Source organism: Lontra canadensis, unplaced genomic scaffold (assembly GCF_010015895.1).
Source record: "Lontra canadensis isolate GAN:19392208 unplaced genomic scaffold, GSC_riverotter_1.0 scaffold121, whole genome shotgun sequence".
NCBI lineage: Eukaryota > Metazoa > Chordata > Mammalia > Carnivora > Mustelidae > Lontra > Lontra canadensis.
Genome location: NW_022631115.1, coordinates 3,692,565 through 3,705,636, shown reverse-complemented (window position 1 = coordinate 3,705,636; position 13,072 = coordinate 3,692,565). Strand labels below are relative to the sequence as shown.

At 33.4% G+C, this 13,072-nt stretch overlaps 1 protein-coding gene across 4 annotated transcripts in view; it reads right to left on the bottom strand.

Annotated features, from left to right (window-relative positions):
* The window catches only part of SNTG1 (syntrophin gamma 1), an 890,620-nt gene that overhangs the window by 28,134 nt on the left and 849,414 nt on the right, over positions 1–13,072 (bottom strand). For all 4 annotated transcript variants that reach the window (XM_032841184.1, XM_032841181.1, XM_032841185.1 and 1 more), the window contains one exon: positions 12,084–12,194. In XM_032841184.1, coding sequence (XP_032697075.1) covers positions 12,084–12,194 — 111 coding nt within the window. The remainder of the gene's footprint in view (positions 1–12,083; positions 12,195–13,072) is intronic.

Here is a 13,072-nt window from a genome sequence, read left to right as displayed (position 1 = left end):
AAGTATGATGTTTACTGTGGGTTGCACACAGCTGTTCTTTATTAGATTGAATTTCCCTTCTCTTCTTACACTAAGTGTTTTTACTATGAAAGGGTGATGGGCTAATGAAATTTCTGTATTCTGTATTTACTGAGACAATACATGTATTTTAAATTCTATTAATGTGGTGTACCACATTGATTATTCTGGGGATGATAAACCAATCATGAATTCTTGTAGTAAATCTCACTTGGTCATGGTTCATAATTCTTTTAAAAGATTGATGGATTTAATTTGTATAAGTATTAATAATATTAATACTATTAAATAATACAATATTTTGCATAATGATATGGTTAGTATTTTTTTCATTGGTGAAATCATTTTGTATTAATGAAGTTCTCAAACTATTAATTCAATCTCTAATTTCAATAGGTCTAATCAATTTACTATTTCTCCTAGAGTCATATTCGGGAGTATGTATTTTTCTATAAATTTCATCCTTTCATCTAAGCTACCTAGTTGGGGTTGGCATAAAGTTGTTCCTTTATTTTCTTTTTATCTTTTCAAAATTTATTTCATCAGGAATTATGTCCTCTCTTTCATTCATGATTTTAGCAATCTGCATCTTCTCTTTGCTTGATGAGACTTCCCAACGGGATTTCAATTTAGCTGAACTTTCAAAGAATCAACTTGGATTTTATTCATATTATGAATTGTTTTTATCTTCTATTTTATATTTTTCTGCTCTAATCTTTATTGCTCCCTTTGTTCTGCTTCCTTTGATTTTAATTGAGTATTCTTTATCTAGTTTCCTTATATGAAAATCTAGGATGCTGATTTGAATCTTTCTTAATATACATATTTATAGATATGAATTTACTTCAATCACTGATCTATCAGCATTTAATAAATTTTAATAGATTGCTTTTGTTTTCATTTATCTCAAAATATTTACTAATAATTCTTGTGCTTTAACCTTAGACTCACTGATAGTTTCAAAGTTTTCCTTTTCCCAGCACATACAGTCAATTCTCTTTATTTGTGGATTCTGTATTTGCAAATTTACCTACTTGCTAACATTTATCTTTACTTCCAAATCACTACCCATGGTGTTCTCATGGTCATTTGTGGATATATGCAAAGCAATGAAAAATCTTAGTAACACAGTATGCACTTTCCTAGTAGAGGTCAAACAAGGTAACACTTGGACTCCTTGTTTCAGCTCAGACTGTGAAATGTACACAAGAAAATGTCTTTTTTGCAGTCTGTTTAGTGTCAAGATTTTCACATTTTTGTATCTGTGACTTTGCTCTTTAAAATGACCACAGAGATGGGGTACCTGGGTGGCTCAGTACTTAAGTGTCTTCCTTTGGCTCCTTATGATCCCAGGGATGGAGCCGCGTATAAGGCTACCTACTCAGCGGGAAGCCCGCTCTCCCTCTCCAACTCCCCCTGCTTGTGTTACCTCCCTCCTTGTCTCTCTCTCTCTCTGTCAAATAAATAAATAAATAACTTAAAAAATAAAATAAAATAATAAAATAAAATGACTGCAAAACATAGTGCTAAAATGCTGTTTGGTGCTCAAGGGCAAGATCTTTAGGGGCGCCTATGTGGCTCAGATGGTTAAGCCTCTGACTTTGGCTCAGGTCATGATCCCAGCCCCGCATTGGTCTCCTGCTCAGCGAGGAGCCTGCTTCTCCTTCTCCCTCTGCCCCTCATCCCCAACTCGTGCTCTCTCTCTTGCTCACTCTGCTCTCTCTCTCTTTCAAATAAATAAATTTTAAAAATCTTAAAAAATAAAAAAAGAACACTATAATATGCTTACAGAGGAAATACAAGTGTTGGATAAGCTTTGTGTGGGCATGAGTTATAATGCTGGTGACTATGAGTTCAATGTTAAAGACTCAACAGTAATATTAAATAAGTTGCCTTTAAACAAAAACACACAAAACAAAAGTTATATTTAATCAGTTGATGAAAATGCTGTGGCTAGAAGCTTGCAAGAACTCAACCCTGTAAATCCCCTAGAAGCAATGTTTCAGTATTTGCTGAATTATTGTTCATGATGACTTTATAGAACATAAATATCATGAATAACAAGAATCAACTGCATTTATGAAGTTCCCCAATTCTCTTTTGTTTATTCTAGTTTAATCTCATACTTGATGGAAAATATATTTTATATGATTTCAATACTTTTGATGTATTGAGGCTTTTGTATCTCATAGCATTGGGCTTATCCTGAAAAACATTCTATAAGTACTTGAGAAAAAATATGTATTCTGCTGTTTTTTGGTGGAATGTACTATAGATGTCTGCCCAAGCAAGCTGTTTTCTTCTGTTTTTTTTCAAGTCTTCTCTTTATTCATTTATCTTCTTCCTAGTTGTTCCATCCATAATTATAAATGAGACATTGAAGTCTAATTATTAGTGTTTAGTTTTCTACATCTCCCTTCAATTCTGCTTTTGCTTCATGCATTTGAACTAATATTATTAGGTGCATGTATATCTATAATTCCTATGTTTTTCTGACAAATTCACTTTTTCATCACTATAAAATGTCCTTTTTTTAATTAACAATTATTGTTTGAAGTCTATTTTATCAATTAGTATAGCCACTTTAGTTCTGTTTTATTATGTTTTTATGGTATATATATATATGTGAGATATAGATAGACATCTATCTATATCTCAATTTTTTACCTTCAATCTGTTTCTAAATCTAAATTCTGTCTCTTATAAACAGCATTTAATTGAACAATGTTTTTAGTCATTTTCTTCAATCTCTACCTTTAACTGAGGTATTTAAGCTTTTTACATCTAATGCAATCACTGTAAATGGAGGATTTTCATCTGCCATTTTACTCATTTTTTTATGTTTATTAGGTTTTTGTTCCTCTATTCTTTGATTCCTGCTTTTTTTGTGTTAAATAGAAATTCTTTGATCATCAAATTGACTATGATAAGTCTAGATATAGTTCTTTTTTATTTTATTCTGCTTGGAGTGTGTGTTTTTTGTTTTTTTTTTTAATATAGCTAATTGTTGACACACAATGTGACATTAGTTTCAGGTGTACCACATAGTGATTCAACAAGTCTGCATGTTATGCATGCTCATCACAAGTGTAGCTATCATCCATCACCATACAATGTTATCATAATATTGACTGTATCCCCTAGGCCAAACCTTTTATCCCCATGACTTATTCATTCTCTAACTGAAAGCTTGTATCTCTTACTCCCCTTCACATATTTTGTCCATTGAGTTATTGAATATGTAGATTATTTTTTATCCACTTTGAGTTTTCAACTATTATTTCTTCTAATACGTTTTCTGTCCCTTTCTATTTTTCTTCTTGGACTCTCATTATACATATACAGGTGTGTTTGATAGCATGACATGGGTTTTTGAGATGCTGGTCATTTTTCACTATTCTTTGCTATTTTTCTGTCTCTCTGATTAGATAATATCTATTGTCCTATATTCAAGATTATTGATTCTTTCTTCTGCCAACTCAACTCTTTTTTTGAGTCCCATTAGTTAATGTTTTATTTCAGTTAGTGAATATTTCAACTATAGATACTCTATTTTTTAATGTAATGTCTCTGTTGTTACTTTCTGTTTGGTAAGACATCATTGTCATATTTTTCTTTAGTTCTTTAGACCTTGTTTTCTTTAGTAATTTAAACATATTAATTATACCTGACTTAAAGTCTTTGTCTACTGAATCCAAAATCTGAACCCCATTTAAGACATAATCTGTTGGTTGGTATTTATCTTGCTTATGTATATACTTTTCTGCTTTTTACACATGTGATAGTTTTTTTGGTGGAAATTATATATTTTAGATAATATCTTTTAACAGCTTTATGGTCAGATTCTTCCAATTTCCCAAGGTTTAATCCTAAGATTTCCCAAGGAAAATCTGCCGATTTTCTTATTGCTATTTGTTTGTTTGACACTTTCTTGCATTAATTCTATAGAATTTGTATTCCCTGTAGTGTGTTCATACTAAGTTCTCTGTTGGTTTGTGTTAGGGTTTTTGTTTTGTTTTATATTTTATTGTTTTTGTTTTACATTTTTAAGTCTAGCTGCCCATTGGTCATATCTGGGTCAGCCAACTATCGGTCAGACAATTTCATTTTATGCGTTGCCTTTAAGTCTGTTATTCTTTGTCAAGGAAATCTGCATATAAAGGCACATTTCAGGACACTTACAAGACAATGTTAACTCTAATCTTCTGCCTGTATGTGGTCCCTAGTTCAGTCAAAGTAAGTGATTGGTGTCTTTTCCTTTCCCAGGTCCTTCCTGGGCATGCACATATCAACATAAATCTCCAAGAATACATCAGAGTTTTCCTAAACTCACAATCATTGTCTATTATTCTATGACTTTCTTTTCAATTCCAGACCAGAATTTTGTTTGTTCCAGTTGAAATCTCAGGCTTAGATAGTCAAAATGTTGCCAGCAGTTTGCTATTGCTCTCTATGTCCTAGGGTAGATCCCCTCTTTTCTTTTCTCCCCTCCCCTTGCTGAGCTAAGCTCTGAGTCACATAACCACCACACTAAGAATAGAGACTTCTCAGGAAGCTGCAAATTAAACCAAATTACTGACTTTGCTCTAGATGAGGTCAGACCTCTCAAATTTCTGCAATGCCACTAGCTTTTGGTTATAAAGCCACTGTCTGGGTGTTATCGAGTGAGGCCAAGCAGTTTCTCTTGCAGAGACAATTTTCCGTTCATTCTATGATTTTGGTTATTTTCCATTTTTGTCAATTTGGCTAATTTCTAGAAAACTTGAAAACGGATGCTTGATTTCAGTAGCTTTGCAGGCATTTCCACTGTTTTTGAGGGAGGGCAAGTTTACTGAGGCCCTCTAGCCACTATTCCACAAGTCACCCCTCCTCTAGATGATTTGAATTTCTGTTTTATTGTTGGATTTTGAAAGTTTTGGGGTGTGATTTATTCATTTATTTATTTATTTACTAATCAGAACTCAGTTTTTCCTTTCACTCTGAAAGTGGAAGTACACATCAATTTTGTTTTTTTTAATGTAAATTTTCTATTTTTCTCTCCTTCATTTACCCTTTTTTATTCATCTTGAATGCTATTCGTTCCAGCAGTGGATTCACAGAATCATCTTTCATCTTATATTTTCCATATTTTATACTGCTGCATTTTTAGAGAATCCCTCAGCTATATTTTCCAGCTTTTGCTGTTTCTATTCTGTTACAGAGTTTTTATTTCAAATGTGACCTTCATGTTTCATAAAATCACTAATTACTCTATTTCATAAGTGCTACTTTTTAAAAATTAGCTGCAAGTCTTTCTAAGCACTCTGAGAAGGTTACTATATATATTCCATTTTAGGGAGATTGTCTTGGGTAATTGCTGAGGATGAGACATTGTGGCTGAGGATAAGCTGGAGGTCTGTCTTATGGAGTAGGGTCTTCCATCATTTCTAGAGATCTTTGGGGCACTTAGAGCTTGATCCACACTCACAGCTTCAGCATGAGATAAACCCCTTATTGTCTCTACTGCAACAAAAACTCATGGGAAAGGAGGGATTGACTAGCCTATAAACTCAAAGAGAGTTTCCAAATAATTATCCTGACAATTGAACCACTACTCATTCTCACTCCCCACTCATTCATATGGAGAACTGCCTGAGTGAGAATCATTGAATTAATTCATTTTTTTAAAAGATGTTATTTATTGGGGCGCCTGGGTGGCTCAGTGGGTTAAGCCGCTGCCTTCAGCTCAGGTCATGATCTCAGGGTCCTGGGATCGAGTCCCGCATCGGGTTCTCTGCTCAGCAGGGAGCCTGCTTCCCTTTCTCTCTCTCTGCCTGCCTCTCTGCCTACTTGGGATCTCTACCTGTCAAATAAATCAATAAATAAAATCTTAAAAAAAAAGAAGTTATTTATTTATTTGACAGAGAGAGAGAGAGAGAGAGAGCACGCGAGTCCACAAGTAGGCAGATCGACAGGCAGAGGGAGAGGGAGAAACAGACTTCCCCACTGAGCAGGGAGCCCAATGCTGGACTCAATACCAGGACCCTGCCACCATGACCTGAGCCAAAGGCAACTGACTGAGCCACCCATTTCAAGTCAAGTCAATTGAATCTTTTTAATGGTCTTTTATCTTTTGGGGATTATGGGCTCTTCTGTGCATCTTTTTACTTTTATGCTGATGACAAAAAACTCCTTTTCTTCTTTTTCTTTACCTATAACTTTCTGCAAATTCTAGGATATTTTTGAACATGTAACAGAAGTATGTTGGTATTCTCAAGTCTTCTGAGAAGAGCACATGTGCTCTTATCCTCACAAAAAACATGGACTATAATACTCTCCATCTTACGCTGGAGGATGCTTAGTCTGAGCTTAGATAACTCATCCTACATAACAGGCAACATATTTATATACAGAAGCCAGAGTTCTTTAACTACTTTTCTTGAGATTTTATTTATTTGTTTGAGATAACAGACGGAATTTGAAATGATGGAACCCAGAGGTTGAGTGAGAGGAAGAAGTAGGATCCCTGCTCAGAGCCTGATGCAGGGCTGATCCCAGGACTCCGGGATCATGACCTGAGCCAAAAGCAGACGCTTAACCAATTGAGCCTCCCAGGTCTCCAGAGCTCTTTAACTATTAAGCTCATATTCTTACTATTCTTACTATTACAGGGCAATGACTTGTATAAAAATTAGATAAACAATAAATGGCACATAAAGATAAATTGCATTATAAGATTTAACAAATTTCAATAACTGGTATTTGTTTAGTTTTGCTTTATCTAGTTAAGGCAAGGACAAGTGAAGTAATAAATTATTTTCTTCACATCATTATTTACCAATGTGTCCTTTATGTTTAACCTAAAAAAAACTTTTTATAGAACCTTAATGATTATAAGAAAATATTCCCAAGTTGTTGTCCAAAATCACAAAAGTTTTACAATGTACTTATGGAAGTACATGGAGACTTCATGACACATAGTTTCAAAATATTTATCAAAATACTGTGAGTAGAAATTGTCACTTAGATCTCTTTTATGTTAATCTAAGTCATAAGAAAGCTGATCTTTCTAGGTAAGATAAAATTTTCTTCAAGTAATGTGGAATTTTATGTCATTGATTATTTTTGAAACTGTTTCTCATTTCTTCTGTCAAAAATTGTGTATGTACAACTTACTTTTGTAAATGAAATTTTTAAAAAATCCATGGACTAAAATATAATGCTTTTTTTAAAGATTTTTTTATTTATTTGACACAGTAAGAGAGGGAACACAAACAGGGGGAGTGGGAGAAGGAGAAGCAGGCTTCCCACAGAGCAGGGAGTCCAATGTGGGGCTCGATGTGGGGCTCAATGTGGGGCTCGACCCCAGGACCCTGGGATCATGACTCAAGCCAAAGCCAGCTGCTTAACAACTGAGTCACTCAGGCACCCCTAAAATATAATGCTTTAACTTGCTGGGTATTTTTGTTGTTTACTAAAATTATTTTCTGGTAGAGTTTTATTTATTCATTTATTTATTTTTGTTATTTAGATTATGCAATTTAAAGTATACAGTTGTTAACTATCAAAGACAACTAAAATTGAGGAATTGTCCAATAAAACAATGGGTGAGGAATTTGAAATTAGAGGGACAAAGACAATATTCCACAAATACATTTTCAAAACTGCTTAATATAATGCTGATGTCTGTGATTTACTTCAAAATGTGTCAAAATACGATGGATTAATGGACAGATAAAGGGATGGGTACACAGATATATGATAAAGAAGTACAGTGAAATGTTAATCATAGAATTTAGTGTGTAGAGGGCCTTTACTATAAATTATTTAAAGTATGCTGTATGCTTGAAATTTTTCATAATAAAATGTTGAGAAAAGTGCTTACCATCCTCAACTGTAAAATAATGATCTAGTGTAATTTAAGAAATTATTATTTCTTGCTCCCAGGCAAGCATCAGGGCAGGCCTTAGGGATATGATGTTACAAGATATATTCTTTGTGTTTAAAAGTTCTTGATCCAGTGGAGGAAGCATGCTAGTGAACAATTTCCATCCAGGATGGTTACCAATGTTATGATATACATAAATTTAGAAGAGTTATACAATATACAGAGATGTTTCTGTCCCTGTTTTGGAGACAGGGACCCAGGGCAAATTTTCTACACTGAAATTTTAAAAATTAATAAAATTAATAAGATACAGAAAATACCCCAGGCATTTAATAAAGACGCAAAGTTGGGTATGGTTATAAACTTGAATTTTTAAATGTGGAAAGGACACGTTAATCACCTCTACTAACTTCTCTCTTAATAATAAAAGCTGTTATTTTTGGATATTTCCTTAGTCATTATGCTAGATCCTTCAATGATAAAATCATTCATCCGTGTTTTTGTTTTTGATTTTTTTTTTGGTTTTGTTTTTTGTTTTTACTGTCTTCTACGTGCCAAGCCCTGGGGATATTTATTTCTATACTTTCCTTGAAGAGTAGCAACTTGTAATTTGGTGATAGATTGCTCTAGGTAGTACAGATAGAAAATGGTAAAAAGGAGATTTTTAACTCAAGGCTACTTGATTCTAATTTTCTTTCCACTGTATCATGTTGCCTATTCCCTTAATTTAAAAAAATATATTCTAACAGAGGAAATCTTGAATCCTCAAATGACATCAATTTCAATCATAAGCCATCCTTATGATACATAAGTCCAATAAGTCCAATAATGTGACACATGCCAGCATTCTCCTTGATGTTCTCCTGTGATGGTACTTTTTATTATTATTCACAAGTTACAATTATAAATAACAATTGTAGTTTTAATTCTTTTTTTTAATTTTTTTAAAAGATTTATTAACTTATTTATTTGACAGACAGAGATCACAAGTAGGCAGAGAAGCAGGCAGAGAAAGAGGAGGAAGCAGGCTCCCTGCTGAGCAGAGAGCCCGATACAGGACTCGATCCCAGGACCCTGGGATCATGACCTGAGCTGAAGGCAGAGGCTTTAACCCACTGAGCCACCCAGGTGCCCCTAGTTTTAAATCTTAAACAATTTTTATGTCAGCAGAGAGGATACATACCAGTAAGGCCAAACAATCCTATAGAGCCGATTAGTTGGTTTCATCTGTGTTAGTCTCCATATTTAACTTGGTATTTTCAATGTTACCCTTAGAGGTATTATTATCCTTCTTTCTATAGAAGGAGGTGGTGTCTTTAAAGAAGTTATAGTTATATAATTTATATATTTTATATGTGTGTGTATGTGTATATATATACACATACACACACATTCTATATATACACACACACACATTATGGTTATATATATATTATATATATGATACACACACACACACATACACACACACACACACACACACACACACGTTATGGTTATATAATTCACCAATGGTCATATTTTGTTATTTTTGTCTTTCTCCTATCCAAAATTTATGATCTAAAAGTTTAAGAAAGCCATTCAATGAATTTTCTGAAACTAGCTCTTAATGAATGAATTTATTAAATATTGCCTAAAACACTATAAGAAGAATGAGTAATATTTAGAAGCTGTGGGGTAATAAAGTTAAGTAAGTATAATTAGCTGTATAAACAACATATGCTACATAGAACTAAAGTACAAACATTATAGTTAGTCATTGCTTTGAGTTTCTCTTTTTGTTTCAACTGATTTTGTTGTCAACTATGATTTATTAGCACTTAAAAAAATGAGAAGAGAAGTGATATATCAAATGTTATACTGCTATCAATAGCTAGTGGTTGAGTTTCCATATTAGCCAGAATATGGAACTGAAAATATTAACATCGTTCACCATTATTAGAATATGGTGATGCATTTTTATATTAATTTATTTTTATTTTTTATAAACATATAATATATTTTTATCCCCAGGGGTACAGGTCTATGAATCGCCAGGTTTATACACTTCACAGCACTCACCATAGCACATACCCTCCCCAATGTCCATAACCCGACCCCGCTTCTCCCAACCCCCCTCCCCCCAGCAACCCTCAGTTTGTTTTGGGAGATTAAGAGTCACTTATGGTTTGTCTCCCTCCCAATCCCATCTTGTTTCATTTATTCTTCTCCTACCCCCTTAACCCCCCATGTTGCATCTCCACTTCCTCATATCAGGGAGATCATATGATAGTTGTCTTTCTCCGATTGACTTATTTCGCTAAGCATGATACCCTCTAGTTCCATCCACATCATCGCAAATGGCAAGATTTCATTTCTTTTGATGGCTGCATAGTATTCCATTGTGTATATATACCACATCTTCTTTATCCATTCATCTGTTGATGGACATCTAGGTTCTTTCCATAGTTTGGCTATTGTAGGCATTGCTGCTATAAACATTCGGGTGCACGTGCCCCTCTGGATCACTACATTTGTATCTTTAGGGTAAATACCCAGTAGTGCAATTGCTGGGTCAGAGAGTAGTTCTATTTTCAACATTTTGAGGAACCTCCATGCTGTTTTCCAGAGTGGTTACACCAGCTTGCATTCCCACGAATAGTGTATGTAGGAGGGTTCCCCTTTCTCCACATCCTCGCCAGCATCTGTCATTTCCTGACTTGTTAATTTTAGCCATTCTGACTGGTGTGAGGTGATATTTCATTGTGGTTTTGATTTGTATTTCCGCTAATGCATTTTTTGATGGTAATACTAAGAATTGATTTAAAGAGCAGTGTGAGTGTCTGGCACAAAGGAAATGATTGACCAATCCTAGTCAGAGGGGAAAAGAGGAGGAGCTGTAGCAAGGGATGGGAAGAAGGCAGCTCCATAGATACATCTATATTTAGGGAAGAGGCAATGATGGAAACATAGAATTGAAAATTATGCAGCAATTTTAAATAAAAGGAGTGGGTAAAGTTTTGATGGTATTTGCCTAAACCGACAGGAGACAAATATAAGGCAAGACCATGTGTAACACCAATGCTTTAGAGAAATGTAGCAGGAAAAGAGCCAGCAGAAAGGGGCTGTATCCACAGTTTCTGCTTTAAATAACCTACAGACTAGGCAGAGTAGTTAGGCGACTCCAAAGATAAATATAAGACAGAGACAGAGTAACCACAGAGAAATTCAAACAAAAAGCCACAGAGAAAAGTTAAGGGACAAGAATGAGCAGATATATAAGGTAAGAAAGAAGTTATTGTTAAAATAAGAATGAGAGGACCTGATGTGGGTATAGAGCAGTGTTACAGGAGATGTGCACTAAGATGTCAGAGAGGGTCATTCTTTGGAAGGTTTTGACTGTCAGACTGACCTCCTCACCTGAATTTAATAGGTGCAGGAATGTAACAAAATTATGCTAATTTTAATCTATAGTTGAAAAATTATATATGGGTTTTCATTTCCATAGCATTAGTTTTTCACTTTAGTGTTTGTTATTTATCCTTTCCTCCACATTGGAATAATATATTTATAACTTGTTCTACCCCAAACATTATTATTGTGAATTTTCTTGTAGAGTAATTGAAATAATTTAAATTCTGAATATATACAAATATATGTATTAATAAAAATAAATGTAGTGAATCATTCTGATGAGTTTAAAACAACATAGTTAATATATTTCAAAATACTGAAAATTTGCACCACAAAGCAAGAAATCATTCACTTATTCATTTTATTAACACATAATAACATGAGGAAAATGTGAATTAATTTTAAAACTACTTTTCTTTGGGTATTTGTATTCATATTCAAAGAGGGAATAGATAATAGATAATCAGAATTTTTTATTTAAATTATTATTTAAAATGTGAAACTACAAAGAAAGTAACTATTTTGATTCCTAGAATGTTACTTTAGTGTGGCACAAATGCAGTTTGTAAGAAATTAAGAAAATGCAGTTAGCTCTAACTTATTTTGAGTTATGCCTTTCAGTGAAATTTTGCCACTAAAATCTCAAAGTGATTTTATTCTTTTGGCCATGAGGGATGTCCCAAAATAAATAGATAATGTGGGTTTTTGCTCTTTTGGTTCTCCTAAATATTCTCCCCTGGCATCCTAATGGCATTAATACAGTCAGCTTATATGATGATGGTTTATATGATGAATTTGTATTTACCTTTGCTTCAATCTGCTTAGTATCTGGATTCTGAAACAAAAATTTGATTTTGCTCTTGCCATCATCTGAAGAACCTTTAAGCTGAGAAAATTTATATCTCCAAAGTATAGCCTAAAGGGGGAAAAAAAGAGAAACATATACAAGTCAGCACAATTAATATCTACATTCAAACCAAGAAATAGTCCTCTTTTAAGTGGTAAAATTTAATCATATTAAATTAGTACTGTATCATAGGATTAAAAAGTAAATTAAAATATATTTATCAAAGGCCATAACTTACTATTCAACATATCTTTTAGTTTCCAGAAATAACTTTAGTGCCCATGAAATAATTATTTCAAAAAATATGTGCAAATAAATCAATTTGAGTATCCTGCTTTATATTATCATGAAATAAAAACAAGCTCAATTAAAAGATATGTCTATGCTACTGAAAGAGCAATAATATTTGTTATTTGTTTCTTTTTTCTATTAATAGAAGTGGTAAGGTTATTTTTGAATTGATAATTCTATAGATATTCTGTAGTACTTTCTCTTAAAGCTTAAACTAATAATCTGTAGCTTTGTCAAGATAAAAGATCAGCCTTAGCAAATAATTACAACAAAAATTTATATGGTACCCTCACAAGACTACTAAAATAAGCATTTTAGAGAACTAACCCATCAATCTATAATATTCCAGTCAATAGAATTATTTGACTAAAAGCCATCTTCCAATATCACAGAGACAAGTTTAGATAGTATGAAATCTATGTAAGAACCAAACGTTAGTTACAATATGACCATGAACTTATTGTTTGAATATATAGTGATATGGAATCCCAAAGACAAGCCCAAAGATTTTTTGCAAGTGAGAAGTGTGCATTTTTTTTGTTGGAGAGAAAAAATAGGACCTGGTATAGAGAATTCTTATCACACAATTTATTCTATTTTAATATCACATAACATGGTACATTGTCACAATTAATGAAACAATATTGGCACATTAT